Source organism: Prunus mume, linkage group LG6, assembly GCF_029339155.1.
Source record: "Prunus mume cultivar Tortuosa linkage group LG6, ASM2933915v1, whole genome shotgun sequence".
Lineage (NCBI taxonomy): Eukaryota > Viridiplantae > Streptophyta > Magnoliopsida > Rosales > Rosaceae > Prunus > Prunus mume.
The window spans coordinates 18,933,401-18,949,527 of record NC_142703.1 but is presented as its reverse complement, the minus strand read 5'-3'; the positions used below and the strand labels follow the sequence as shown (position 1 = coordinate 18,949,527).

The 16,127-nt window shown below is 35.3% G+C and overlaps 1 protein-coding gene across 1 annotated transcript; it reads right to left on the bottom strand.

The window, feature by feature from the left end:
- Positions 1-753: 753 nt before the first annotated feature.
- LOC103335609 (endoglucanase 24-like) lies at positions 754-4,173 on the bottom strand. The gene is made up of 4 exons (XM_008238627.2): positions 3,485-4,173; positions 2,087-2,386; positions 1,787-1,948; positions 754-1,596 (listed from the first exon to the last, which is right to left on the bottom strand). Exons 1-4 carry the CDS (start codon positions 3,911-3,913, stop codon positions 988-990), a joined length of 1,500 nt encoding a protein of 499 aa, XP_008236849.2. The 5' UTR covers positions 3,914-4,173; the 3' UTR covers positions 754-987.
- Between the last annotated feature and the right edge of the window lie 11,954 nt (positions 4,174-16,127).

Genomic DNA, 16,127 nt, shown 5'->3' with positions numbered 1-16,127 from the left:
ATTAAGTGGTTGTTATTTTAGTGTTTTGTCGAAGTATTGTGTTTGTCTATTTTGTTGGTCACAATTAGATGTCTTAATGGTTTTCAATTTGCATAATTGTCTGCAAGGATAATTTATGAATGAGAAGACTTGAAAAAAAAGGATGTTTCAGATCGTTGAAATAAGATTTGTACTTGATCACACAAAGTGTCCCCCAAATGAGAGTATTTGAAGAATTCTTCAATAGAAGAAGACTGTATATAAACACATAAATGATATAAATTATCGAACTAATAAATGCAACAAATAAAATAAGGAAGAAACCTCTAACCATTAACCCTAATATTTGACAACAAAGTTAAATTGTGAAGTATCGAATAATGCAAAGATTTTGTTTGTTGTTAATGAGCTTGAAAACCCTAATCATTCCCTCACAAAGGAACAAGACCCGTGTTGTTCACGAGGGCCATGGGAGTTTTCAGTTTTCATGTGTTCATCTACCAAGCATCGGAGTCGAGACAAACCTTTTTCATTAATTTATTGAATCTAGCAATACAATATATATATATATTTTTTTTTCCATTACAAGAAAAAGTAAAGGACATATGATTCGAACTTTGCGCTTAGGTGTGGAATAAATAGCCTCAACAATTCGAGCTACAAGTCCTCCACGCTTATGGAAAAATTTCTTGGAATAGAGTGAAAAGATTGTATTTTATTCTTTTTTTTATTTTTATTTTTATTTTTATTTTGGAGAAATCAAAACCATATATATTGAATTTTACATAACAAACCTCTCTTTATTCTCTGTAAAATGTCACACGAAATTTTTGTGACTCAAAACCAATGACAGTATAATTCAAATTCCAAAGACTAAGTAACAAGCCTCTTCTCTCTTTGCTCTCAAGATGAGAGACACCTTTTGTTCTTTCCCTATTTTTCAAATCCTGATATGGGTTATTTACAAAAACAAAAAATGACCTGTTCTTGACCATGTATCAATGTGTGCTAATTAGGATTGGGATTAGCCACAAAGTATGCCAAAACACCAACAAATGGTGCATTGATGTAAGTGGTTGGCTCAGATTTCCTAAAATCGGCACGATCATCGTTATAAACATCATCTTCTCCAGGACCTCCCACAAGGGCACCCACAAGCACATTAGGGTTAGGGCTTGAGGAGTTGAAGTAGACTGAGCCTTCCTTGCAAGCAATGGGTTGGGGATGGTCCTTGATTGATGGCAATGAAGAGCCACGATGATGAATGCGTTGTGGGAAATGGTCACCATAACCAACCATGTATGACATCCCCATTGGATTATCTCCCAAAATGTAATCAACTTGTTTTTTGGCAATTTGGCGTAGGGTTGTGGGACTGACATTTATGTTGCCACAGTTCAGAGACTGCGAGGTTCGCGAAAGGTAATTTGCGTACACGAGTAGTAGGAATGAGATGGAAGTTACATGCTGTAAATTGCTGCCGCCCGGCTTGTAGATGAGGCCGCCGGGAGTGTACTCGATGTGGGAGGACGATGAGTCCGGGATTAATGTGCACATGAAGCTATCAGCTGATGCTTTGTAGGATTCAAGGGTGTACATGTTGCCTTCTAGGACTTCCTGAAAAAAGAAAAAAAAAAAAAAAAAAACTCGGGTTTACTTTTTATTTTTGATACATTTATGTCCCGTTTATCTGCTTATATTTTCTGCGTTGATATTGTGCTTATATCTTAAAATGTCACGTTTTTTTAATGATGTATGTAAAATCAGCACACATTATAGATATTATATGTGTTTTATATAAACTGACCTTGGATATTAGAACATTTAGGCCAGCATGCTTGTTGTCCCACCCAAATTCGTTTATATTCTCCTCGGCACCAAGAGTTTTGCCATTGTTTTGTATGTAATCGAAAAAACCACTATCCTGAGTGACCCTACTCAACCATGCTGCTCCCCATAGCAACTCGTCCTTCCAAACATATCACCAAAATTAATATACAAATAAATACATGTGAGACATACGATATATTTTAAATATAAATACAGTTTTTTTTATAAAATATTTAAAATAATACAAAAAGTCATGTGATTTTGACTTTGGACTTACTTGGTAACCATCAAAATCACAATAAAATGGGCAGACACCACCTCTAACATCAGGATTGTCACTGTAAGCTCCTCTATAAGTGTCAGCTAGCTCAAATGCCTTCTTGGCATTTCGTAACAATGTGTCTGAGTAGCCGGGATCGGAGGATTTGAATGCCATTGATGAAGCTGCCAGAGCTGCAGCCGTCTCTCCGGCGACATCAGAAGCCGGATTGGGCGAGTCCACGGCATAAACAGTCCTGGCTGTGTCCATATCTTCTGGCCTTTCCCAGCAATTATGGTCTATAATTGGGTCCCCAACCTATTATTCCATGAAAAACATAGTTACACCCTCCAAAAATTGGCAAACTTTCCTTGTCATTAGCACTACAAACCCTATTTGCATGGGTTGATTATTTGGGACGCATTTTGGACTCAGCTGAGGACCATTTTTGTCATGAGCATAAAGCTTGATGAAGACAATTGATTGTCTCATGCAAACTCACGGGCTTTATGAAAAAGTGGTATAGAGACATAGCCCACCGCCCACTCACAGATGATAATTACTTGAGAAAATATAATTGATTCCCCCTTCCTTTATCTTTTGTTATTTTAGGCACAGACACTTCTATTGGAATTAAAGTTTTTCTGTTTGGGGGGGTGGGTTGGTGGGTTAGTATTGAAATCAAAGTTTGATGTTGACAAAACTACAACAGTGGAAGAACAAAAAATTACAACTATGTTACTCTTTTAGAGTGTGTGACGATTCACACGATGAGACAGATAAAAATAAAACTATATAAAACATGTTACATAGAAGTTTTACTTCAGAATCTGACCCTTTGACGGACAAAGGGATTAATGTGTCAGCTTGTTCTAATAAATAAACAGACAAAGGAGTTAGTGAAAATGCATGTCATTCAACCCTAATAGTAACCTGCTTGTGAAGCTACAAAACAAAATAGAGACGCACACTTGTGGATGGGAGGGAAGTTATCTTGATCCACATTTCATGAATTTTGAGAAACTCAAGGACTAAGATTCTATTATAAACTTTTTCACAGGCAGATGCAATTGCACGCAATTTAAGGGGATCAAAATAGACTGGGCCACAGGACTAGGTGACAAACCAATTGAGCCACCGAGACCCAATGGACTACAAAACTCCACACTTCTCCACCCATCTAAATATAAAATAATTATATATGCGATAAAATTTATGTGTCAAATCTGTAATTTGCAAATATATGTGAATTTCGGACACTTATATTTGTACATAGGGTAAATAAGGAGTGTCAAAATCACTAGCTTATATATTTATATATTAAAAGTTTAACAAAGACACATTAACTGGTCTACCCACTCTCCCTCCTACCCAAAAACCCACCACCACAACCACAGCCATTAATTTTTACCTTACCTGCACAAAGATCCTGTTAGGCTGAGACACAGTCTTGAGCAGGTAATCCGTGGCCCAGCGGATTGCCACAAGCGCATTCCTTTGCTCATTGGGAGGCATGGAATCTCCAAACTCAATCACACTCCAAGCCAGCATTGTGGTGGTGAAGGCCATTGGGAACCCAAACTTCACATTGTCCCCAGCATCATAGTATCCGCCAGTCAAGTCTGTGTTGTAAGTCCACCCATCACTTAGGGCCGAGTTGGCGCGCCATGATTGGCGCTGGTCCTGGGGCAAAAACCCTGACCTCTGCCCCTCAAAGAAGAGGATGGCCTTGGACAATGCCTCTTGGTAGTCATGATGGCTTGATGATGCAAAATTGGGGAGGCTGATTAGGGCTAGGGTAAAGATGGAAGCAAGGAAATGAGGGAAGGAGAAGGTTGTTTTCATGGTGTTTTGAAATGGGTTGGTTTGGTTTTTGTGGTTTTAGCAAGTTTTTGATGATGAGTTTTGGTTTTGAAATTTTGGGTTGGTTTGGTTTTGGGTGGTGGTTTTATTTATATGGGGCAAATGAAGGTGTCACGGGGAAGAAAGGTGAGGAGATTGGAGGGAAGGAGGAGCGAGAGGAAGTCGTGTGAGCGCCGACAGGTGAGTGTGGAGGGAGTGTCAGTGGGACTCACATGCCTTGCACAAAAATGGAATAGTGTTATGTTATGTGAGTGCACACTACTTCTCACATATGAATGTGATGCTTTTGTGGTGGGGACAATTTTCTAAATAGAAAAGTGAGTGCATTGGGTTTTTTATATTCGTTTTTTCTTTTTATAAATCTTTTGAGTTTGGGTTGGAATTGATATTGAGGAATGTGGATTCCTCTAATAAATTGATCAAACAAACTACACTTGTGTGTGCTTAAAAAAAATACATTTGAATTTACTTGATATTGGTGATTTATTTGTATGTGCGTCTTTAGAGTTTATCATAAATCCTTATATTTAATGAAGAAGAATGTCGTGCAAATTTTCTCATTGTTATAAAGTATCTTTGAATTCTAAGTTACTGAATCTTGGTGAGTGCTTAGAGAGGCATTTGGATCGTGTATTTATATTTTATGTATTAGCATTATGCTTATGATCAAAATTATGCCCTTTGAGGCTTATGCATTTGGATTTTTCTCATTGCATTTGTTGTTGTGGATTTGGGCCTAGGATGTTTGAGGTCAGTTTTACATCCAATGTGAATGCAGCAACTAAATTGTAGATTGCAAGGCCCTTGTTCCAATCAAACCTAACAAGGCATAAGCATATAATGGGATATAGGATGAACTTGTTACGCAATGTCGGAGTTTATAGTTCTAGTGATTAAGAGTATTTATTTCGATAACCAATATTGGAGTTCGAAGCTTTCCCTTTCTAGTTGTAGGATAACCTTATTTCACATCCACAATTTAATTTACTTGTCTTGAACTCTTAAAATTACATTTCTCTTTATAACATGGAGTACCTATACAGAATGATTCTTATCTCCTTGTGCAAGGCAGCCAAGAGAAGAGAGGGCGGTGCTTACACTCAATATATTGCCTTTTTAGGAAAACTATTGCTTTGTTTGTGGAATATAATTTGCTTGAAATGGGACTTAAGAATTAGGGGCAGTTTAAAAGAAAGTGCTTTGGGAATTGGGTTCTTCCATCACTTTTGGTACATCCTCCTGAAACTGTCAAACATAAGCGAGACCGCAAGGATTTTGCTTTGGGTTTCTTTCAGACTTGTTCTGAGTAAAAGTCTCTGTTACATTATATCTTATCTTCCATCCATTTTTCTTTTGAAAACATTCAATAAAATCTTCTCTTCTTTAGACCCTAAAAATAAGAGAAATAAAAACAAACAAAAAAGAAGAAAAACAAATATATACTTGAATTAAGCAACTGCAAGTGTGTATCACTTGTGTTGTGAGCATCCATTTTTCTTATAATAAACACACACTTGAAGCAACTTCAAGTGTGTTCCATGAATCAAAATCTTATATCAAATTAAGAAAGGCATCATCATTGTTGGCTTTCGTCATAAGAGACTTCATGGAATGGAAGCATATGGGCGTTGGGTGAAATTCTGTTCAAATATTACTAGAGGAAATTTCCTTGACTAAAATAGAAGTAAATACGTACTATAAATAAATAAAAAGTTATCTCCTCTAAGTTTCATATCAATGCTCTGGTAAGCCAAAAAAAAAAAAATAAATAATAATAATAATAATAATAATAATAATTTTATGTCAGATATTTGGTGGGAGAAACCTTGCCGCCATTTGATGACAGATGAACCTGACTCTGAGGCAATGTGTATTGTAAGTAGAGGTGTCAAACCGGCGGGCCGGCCCAAAGACGACACGAATCCAGCCCGTTTAAATGAGGCACGGCACGACATGATCACAAATATTAATGGACGTTGCTTTGCACGGCACGAAAACTTGGGCCGGGCTGGGATCAAAAATGAGGTTCAATGGATCAGCCGCCCATGGCCCAACATGGGTCGGGCTTGGCCGAGCCCAAGCCTCGCTTCAAGCCCGGCCCACTTAACATTTTTTTTCTTTCTCAAAAGTCAAAATGTAATAATTTGACATCTAATGTCATTGTTTATATGGTTTTTTTTTTTTTAAAATAATCATAATCATAAACATATATATGATGTCTTTCATTTTAGGGAAATTACTTTGGTCCTTAATTAATTAAACATATCAACTACTAATTAATTAAACAACATTGAACTTAATATCTAATCAGTACATATGACATATACGCTTCTCTTATAATCAAAGCAAGACATTTCTTCACATATAAAATAATAAGTTGTTTAAAGATGAAAAGTTGACGTGGATTTTGTGGAGTTGGACACTTTTTGCCCTCTACCCCTTCATATTATTTGGATGTTTGATTGATTAATGTTTTCAAATAGTTCATCATTTCTTGCCTTTAATTATGTTTTTAATGTTTATAATTTGAATTATTTAGTGGAAAAAAAATCAAGTGAAAAAAATTCAAATTAAATGGGTTGGTTCTTAGGCCCGAGCACGAGCAGGGGCACGACACAAGCCCGGCCCTACCCGTTTCAATGTGGACATGGGCTTTGGGCCAGGCCGAGATCAATGATTTTACTAAATGGGCTTGCACGGCACCACCCGATAAATTAAATGGGCCGGCCCGACATATCACGAAAACGTTAAAAGCACGAGTTTTAAAGGGACGGGCTGGCCCGGCACGGCCCGTTTGACACCTCTAGTTAGGAGGCTTGGGATTTTGGGGTTGCTTGGTTTGTTTGCGGGTGCTTGGATTGTTTGGGGTTGCTTGGATTATTTTGGTTGAACTACCCAATCGGTAGGTACCGGTTTTTTTGCGGACACCGACCGCATTTGCGGTTTATCGAGTCACTTGTAACTTGCAATTATTCGGTTATAGTATCAAATTATGCAATACCGCAGTTATCAGGCGGTTTGCAGTTTCCACAAAAATTTGTGGTTATCGTACCGCAACCAGCCCTGGGTAGAGGTCTAATTAGGTTCAAACTATCATGCAAAAAGATAAGGAAAATGCTAGGATATTATGATAACGACTTGGAAACAAGGATATGGGTTTTGTGTCTGCTATATACAAATGTGTCAGATTAAGGCACGCTTGCGCCTTATAGTTAGTTTTGTAGTACGTAGTGTGTGTTGTATCATACATTACATTACATACTAACTTGGTTGCTCGTTAAAGACTCTCAAGATTTGATGCTTAAATTTTATGATGGTGAGGGAGTGATCAGGCATCTGAGCACATAGGATATGGGGGATTTTTCGTTTCAATCACATATAAGGGACATGAAAAAGAGTCGTTTTTGTATAGGCTGGTCATTTCCTAGTACTTTTTGTGTAACTTGTAAAATTGTGCTTCAAATTTTCTTCCTTGTTTTTCCAACTTGATGGCAGATGGTACCTGAATTTCAAACTTCAAAAAACATTGACATCGTTTTTGAATTTAAATTGTAAAAAGAATGATGATGATGATGATAAGCTTATAAATTTAATCAGATCTACATGGCACACTCGCTCTCAAATAGAGGTGTCAAACGGGCCGTGCCGGGCCGGCCCGTCCCATTTAAACTCGTGTTTTTAACGTTTTCATGTCATGTCTGGCCGGCCCATTTAATTTATCGAGCCGCACGCAGCCCATTTAGTAAAATCATTGATCCCGGCTTGGCCCAAAGCCCATGTCCACATTGAAACGAGCCGGGCAGGGCTCGTGCCACGCCCATGCTCGTGCCATATTCGGGCCCAAGAACCAACCCATTTAATTTGAATTTTTTTCACTTGATTTTTTTTTCACTAGATAATTCAAATTATAAACATTAAAAATATAATTAGAGGCAAGAAATGATGAACTATTTGAAAACATTAATCAATCAAACATCCAAACAATATGAAAGGGCAGAGGGCAAAAAGTGTCAAACTCCACAAAGTCTACATCAACTTTTCATCTTTAAACAACTTATTATTTTATATGTGAAGTAATGTCTTGTTTTCATAAGAGAAGCGTATATGTCATATGTACTAATTAGATATTAAGTTCAATGTTGTTTAATTAATTTGTAGTTGATATGTTTAATTAATTAAGGACCCAAGTAATTTCTCTAAAATGAAAGACATTATATATATATATATGTTTATGATTATTTAAAAAAACGATATAAACAATGACATTAGATATCAAATTATTACATTTTGACTTTTGAGAAAGAAAAAAAATGTTAAGTGGGGCCAAGCTTGGGTAGTACTTGAAGCGGACTCGGGCCAAGCGCGGCCCATGTCGAGCCATAGGCCGGCCAGGTCCATTGCACCTCATTTTTTGATCTCAGCCCAGCTCAATTTTTCGTGCTATGCCTAGCACGGCCCATTAATATTCGTGCTCGTGCGGTGCCGTGCCTCATTTAAACGGGCTGGGTTCGTGCCATGTTGGGCTGGGCCGTCCCATTTGACACCTCTACTCCTAACCAAAAACCCCCTATTAGCCATCAACCCATCAACCATAAACCACCACAAAGAAAAACAGAACCGCAGAGAGAGAGAGAGAGAGAGAGAGAGAGAGAGAGAGAGAGAGAGAGAGAGAATCCATGGAGAGAAAAGCTTGAAATCGAGGAAGAGATAGGCTGAGATGGAGAGAGCAAGATAAGATGAGTTGTTGAGAAGAAAGTAAGGCACTTTGTTTTGGTAAGGAACACTAAGCTGAAGAGGAAGGAGTTTTCGAAAATATTAATGTCAAAATATAGTTTTTTATAAAATATTTTAATGTTTTTTGGACTTGTATTGTAGGCAAGTCCACGTGAATGAATGCCCTTGTCCGACAAAGCCATATGAAAGAATGGTTGGCTTCGATTAGCACAAAGAGAAAGAAGAGGAGAGAGACGCATAATATATAAATGCAGTCGGTATTCAAAACCGCGTGTTTTAAATAATTCAAACCGCAACCGCAACCGGCATATTGCAGTCGGAACAAAACGCAAATTGCAGTTGGTATTTTGCAATTAGCAGTTCCCTTCCGGTATATTTGCGGTTGATTTTTGCGGTTTTGCGATATTTCACTTACAACCCTTTTCTTTAATTTTCTAATTAAAATACCCAATTTTTTCAAATAATACCCGATGACTATGATCCAACTAAACAAGTCACCTAATATAACTTAAAATATGATTATTGTATTTTTCGGATTCCAAAACTACCTCTATTTATAAGTTAATGTGTTTTGGGGGGTGTAACTAATGACACCCGTTGAATTTGGAAAAATCTCCGAATAGTTGTAATGGATGTAGAACTAATTTAGAAATTTATTTGAAATTAAATATTAAATTACACATTAAAGTAACTGTAATCTATTTTTGAATTAGTGGTGTTTTCCTTCTATGAATTACGACTAGTAATCTATTTAAAGTGTTAGTAATTTAAATTCAATATTAAATTTAGGAATTAATGTTGTTGTCTTTAATGGATTATAGAACAAGTATTCTTTTTTATTATAGTTTTATGAATAATAGTGTACATTCTAATTATGTTGAAAAATAATTTGATAATCTATTTATTGTTTTGTTTTTAAAACATTTTTTTTATTGAACCTATTTTTTTTTCTTGTTTCATGAAAAATAATTTGATCATCTTTTTATGTTTGTTTTATGAAAACATTTTTTTTAATGAGCCTATTTTTTTCTCTCAAAATAATGTACCTATTTTTTTCTCTAATAATGTACCTATTAATTTTTTTTCTAAATAATGTACCTATTTTTTTTTCTAAATAATGTACTCATTTTCTCTCTCAAAATAATGTACCTATTTTTTCTCTCAAAATAATATACCAATTTTTTTTTTCCTCTAATAATGTACCTAGTATAATGAACTTATTTTTTTCCTCTAAATAATGTACCTATTTTTAATTTATAAAAAATGTGCATAAATTTCAATTATACAACGCACCTATTTTCTATAAATTATTGTGTACCAATTTTTAATTTATGAAAAATGTACGGAAATTTCAATTATAAAGTAATTGACCTATTTTTGTTAATTTTTTTTGGTAAATAATATACCTATATTTTTATACGTATATATTTATATTTATATTTTTCATATGTACATTATTGGATATGTAATTTCACATTTTTTTTATTTGCAATTTTAAGGGGCCATATGTTAGAGGGAATGGCAACGAAAAGAAATAGGGTAATTGATATGCTATTAGTAGGGACTTTTAATTACAATTATGGCAGTTAATGAAATGCTTGGAATAAATTATAAATAAAATATGAAGTATGATGGCAAAGATGTAAAAACATAGGAATACTACGACCTTTTATATCCTACTAGTCATTTATGTTTGAAATTGGGTTTAACACATAGATTTATAGAATGATGAATATATGTCTAGGAAATAGAAATTGTAGGGACCTATATTGGACAAGCCCTATAAAATAATAAGTTGTTTAAAGATGAAAGTTGACGTGGTTTTTGTGGAGTTAGACACGTTTTGCCCTCAGCCCTTTCATATTGTTTGGATGTTTGATTGATTAATGTTTTCAAATAGTTCATCATTTCTTGCCTCTAATTATATTTTTAATGTTTATAATTTGAATTATCTAGTGGAAAAAAAAATCTAAGTGAAAAAAATTTAAATTAAATGGGTTGGTTCTTGTGCCTGAGTATGGCACGAGCACGAGCACGGCACGACACGAGCCCAGCCAGGCCCATTTCAATGTGGACATGGGCTTTAGGCTAGGTCGGGATCAATGATTTTACTAAATGGGCCGGCACGACATGACCCGATAAATTAAATGGGTTGGCCCGAAACAGCACGAAAACATTAAAAGCACGAGTTTAAATTGATTGGCCCGGTATGACCCGTTTGACACCTCTAATTGTAAACCCACTACGACATCTATCAATTTACAAAATTTAAAATTATGATATGAGTAAAGTGGTGTGCACAGATTATTCATTTATGATAATTTAAAATATTTTGTCTCTTGAATATAAACAAGCCAAAAATGCTGGCAAATACCCTGTCAGTAAGTAGAGTAAGAGGATCTCCAACAACCTCTTTAATAATTTTGGAATTCTAAAATAGGTGAGTCACATCTGAAAAACTCTTCCCAACAATCTATTAGAAAATTCATGAGAAAATTATTTTATATATAGAAAATATTGTTGATGATGGAGCTCTTACTCGAGGGATATTGTTGTAGGACTCACTTTGTACTTTATAAATATGAACCATATATTTCTTAGGTATTCATTCAATTATCATATCTGAAAATAATCACTTGAATTTGAAACTATTTAGCCATATGGTTGTCATTTTAGTTTTTTTTCTTGAAACACCGTACTTGTTTATTTTGTAGGTAACAGTTAGATGTCTTAACGGTTTTTAAATTGTCTACTTTTTATAAGAATTATTTTTTGGATGAAGAACTAAGAAATAGATTATTTAGAGATGCGAATCATTAAGGTAAAATGCGTAAGAAATGTCATAACATATGTCTCAAATAAATTTATTTGAGAAATTGCGAGAGAACTCGTTTTTCTCTTCTTTTTATTTTTTTCATTTTGATTTTGCATGTGGAATTTGTATGTTGGTCTAATTAATTGCATGCATGAGAGAGAGGGTGTGAAGTTCTCTTTTTCTGCATTAGTAATAGTTTGTGAGTTGTCAAAGCTAAATGGTTAGGAAGGTAATAGCTTTTAGGACTAACCACATTTTATTCCATTGAGGTTTAGGTGTCGTATTAAAAATGCAGTATGAAGTCTCAATTTCATCAATTTCATACCTAATGTTTTTTAATTTGACCAATTACGACTTCTGTCAACTTCACTGTTAGATTATTTGTTAAATTGGTGATGTGGCAAGTGTGGTACCCACTTTGATGATGATGTGTAAAAAAACTATAAAATATTCGTTAAAATATTATAAATTATTATAAATTATTTTTTTTCAATAAAAATCCAACATCAACAATTCGTCGCCAACCCACTCTCTCATTCTCTCATTTTTTCCTCTCTCTCTCATCGCTGACCCACCCCATATCTTTTCTCTCTTTGAGCCCACAACAATGGTGTCACTACTGTCTTTCTTCTTTGTCTTCTTCACCTTCACGAACCTCTATAACTTCCAACAACCCACCACAGAAAGACTACCTCCAACTCCCACTTCTCCACAAACAACCCTTATCTTCCCCTTCACAAGCCCTCTCCTACAACACCTACCACATCTCCCTACTCCACACTTGCCGCCATGATATCAAAACCCCTTCGTTTCGAGTGCCTCCACCGACTTTGGCCAGTACTTTGTTGATCTCCTCCTCAGCACCCTAACCTAGAGCCTTTTTCTTGTCGTAGATACCGGCAGTGGTTTAGTATAGCTCACATGCACCAACTGCACCAATCAATACCTCGGTTCGAATATCCTTGCCAGCCACTCCTCTACATTCTCACCCTACCATTGCTACGATTCTGTATGCACACACGTCTCCCAACACAGCTCGAGTATCTAAAACCGCAAAAAAGGATTCAAACTTGTATCTGAGTCAGACAAATTTGTTCTGACCAAAGAGGGAATGTTTGTTGGGAAGGGATAACTTGCTGAAGGATTGATCAAACTCAATGTACTTGCCAATTCATTCAATAATAATATAAATACGGGCAGTGGCTCCAGTGCCTCCACCGACTGCCAGACTTTGTTGATCTCCTCCTCAGCACCCCACCCTAGAGCCTATTTCTTGTCGTAGATATGGGCAGTGGTCTAGCTCAGATGCACCAACTACTCTAATCACGACCTCGGTTCGAATTTCCTTGCCAACCACTCCACATTCTCACCCTACCATTGCTTCGATTTTGCATGTACATGTCTCCCAACATAGCTCGAGTATCTAAAACCGCAAAAAAGGATTCAAACTTGTATTTGAGTCAGACAAATTTGTTCTGACCAAAGAGGGAATGTTTGTTGGGAAAGGATATCTTGCTGAAGGATTGTTCAAACTCAATGTACTTGCTAATTCATTCAATAATAATATAAATAAGGCTTCTACTTACTTTGTTGATTATTCTAATCTTTGGCATGCTCGATTAGGACATGTGAATTGTAGGTCATTGCGCAAAATAGATAACTTAGGTTTGATTTCTAAATGTGATATAAGTGTTGGTGTTAAGTGTGAAATATGCACTGAATCTAAGTTTGCTAGTCAAACATTCAAATATGCACATGGAAAGTCTAATGAAGTGCTTGGTTTAATTCATAGCGACTTATGTGATTTTAGATAAACTCCTACACGTGGAGATAAAAATTATTACATGATAGAGATAGATGATTGCAATAAGTTTCGCTGTGTGTATTTACTTCATAGCAAAGATGAAGCTTTGAATGTGTTTAAGACATATAAAGCTAAGGTTGAGAATCAGCTTAACAAGAAAATAAAGATTTTAAGATTAGATAGAGGAGGAGAGTACGTATATTCTACTTTTTCTAAATTTTGTGCTTTTCATGGCATTATTCACAAAACAATCGCTCCTTATATGCCACAACAAAATGATTTTGTGGAGAGGAGGAACTGTACATTCAAGAATATGATAAATGCCATGATAAATAGCTCAGGGCTTCCACACAATTTTTGGGGTGAAGCCTTACTTATTGCAAATAAAATCCTAAATAGAATTCCACACAAGAAGACTGATAAGTCTCCTTACGAAATTTGGAAAGGAAGACTGCCAACTTAGAAAATATGGAAAGAGTAGGGTTGCCTGGCGAAAGTTCAAGTTCCTTTACCTAAGAGAACTAAACTCGGACCTAAAACCATTGGCTATATTTTCATTGGTTGCACAAAATAGTGCAGCATATAGATTTTTGGTAATTAAATTCAAAATTGCAGATATTCATGTTAACATCATATTAGAATCTGTGAATGCATAATTCTTTGAGGAAATATTTCTATATAGGGAAGAAAAATTTAGTTCTATGAATAAAAGAACTATTGATGATCTTTTGAAAGAAAATTATGATAGTTCATCTAATCCTTCTACAAGTGAGGCAAAACCTAGGAGTTGTAAGAGATCAAATGATCCTAAGGATTATGGACCAGATTTCATGACTTACATAGTATAGGTTGAGCCACAAATATATAAAGAAGCTATGTCAAGTCCATAAGCTCCATTTTGGAAAGAAGCAATCAATAGAGAAGTTGAATCCATTATGCAAGACAACACTTGGAAATTGGTTGATTTGTCACATGGAAATAAACCAATTGGATATAAATAGATATTCAAACAGAAATTGAAGCCTGATGGTACAATTGACAAGTATAAGGCACGTTTAGTAGCTAAAGTTTATCGTCAAAAGGATGGATTGGATTACTTTGATGCATATGCTCCTGTGAGTAGAATAAATTCTATTCGAATGTTGATTGCCATGCCAGCATTTTATAATATGGAAATATAAAATGAATGTAAAAACTGTATTTCTCAATGGGGATTTACATGAGGAAATCTACATAGAACATTTGTTGTGAACGGTAAGGAAAACAAGGTATGTAGGCTTGTCAAATCCTTATATGGATTGAGTCAAATCCTTATATGGATTGAAACGAGCTCCTAAGCAATGATAGGAAAAATTTGACCATGTTATGTTGACACATAGTTGTAAAATAAATGAGTGTGACAAATGCGTCTATGTCAAAACTCATAATAATGGATGTGTTATAGTGTGCCAATATATAGATGACATGCTCATAATAGGGACAAACAAGGATATAATTAATTCAACCAAGAAAATGTTGAATTCAAATTTGGATATGAAAGACTTAGGTCTTACTGATGTGATTCTTGGAATAAGAATTAAAAGAAATGCCGAAGGTTATATTCTTACCCAGTCTCATTATGTGGAGGCAACACTTAGAATGTTTGGTCATTTTGATGATAAACCTGATGTGATACCATTTGATGCAAATGGTAAATTTAAGAAAAATGTTGGTGAAGCTATATCACAATGTCAATATGCACAAGTGATTGGAATTAATGTACATAATGAATTGTACAAGACCTAATATAGATTATTTGTTAAGTAAGTTAAGTAGGTATACAAGCAATCTAGGACATGATCATTGGGAAGCTTTAGTCAGATTACTAAGGTTTTTGAAATACATGTTAGATTATGAATTGCATTAAACAAAATATCCTCCAGTACTAGAAGGGTATAATGATGTTAACTAGATATCCGACAGTACTGAAACAAACCACAAGTGGATATGTTTTCATATTAGGATAAGTTGCAATATCTGGGAAATTTTCCAAACAAACCTGTATTGCACGATCAACTATGGAATCAGAATTTGTAGCTTCAAGGCTGCAGCAGAAGTTTAGTGGCTAAGAAACTTTTTGGAAGATATTTCGTTGTGGCCTAAGCCTGTAACAACTATATGCATACATTGTGATAGTTTAGCAGGACAAGGAAGGGCAAAAGATAATTTAGCACATCCTTTCACAAAAGGATTACCAAAAGAGCAAGTAAAGTATAAATCAAGGGGAATAAGGCTAATGCCAATACTACAAATGAACTAGCCTGGCGAAAACCTAACCTAGTTGATTGGAGATCCCATGGTCTAGGTTCAATAGGCAAACTGGTTAGGCATGGTTCAAGGATGTGAACACACTATATACCTCATTCCTATGATGGAAGAAATTTGTTATTTGTGGAAGTTATAGATGATACTTATGTTTAATGATACTGATATCTTGGTAACAAGAGGAATATAACTGACTATTCTTAATCAGTCTCACTATATGAGAGTAAATGTGGTGGTCGCATTTATGAGAATTATATAGCCAAATTCTCTAAAGCTCTCATGAATCTAGGATCTTGTTCAAGACTAAAATGAACACAAACTTATGAACATGTGTTCGTTAAGATGAGAATTGTGTGAGACTTATTGTCTTGGTTTATTGCTAGGGTGAACAATTTAAGATTACATATTCATTGTGTCATCTTGTAAACCTGATAAGCTTTCACTAGGGTAGGTTCAAGTCCAAAAGATGCCTATCCCGATGCAATTTTCGTCTGATTTTCTCTCTTATATCTGTGCACTTATTTTCTATTCAAATATGG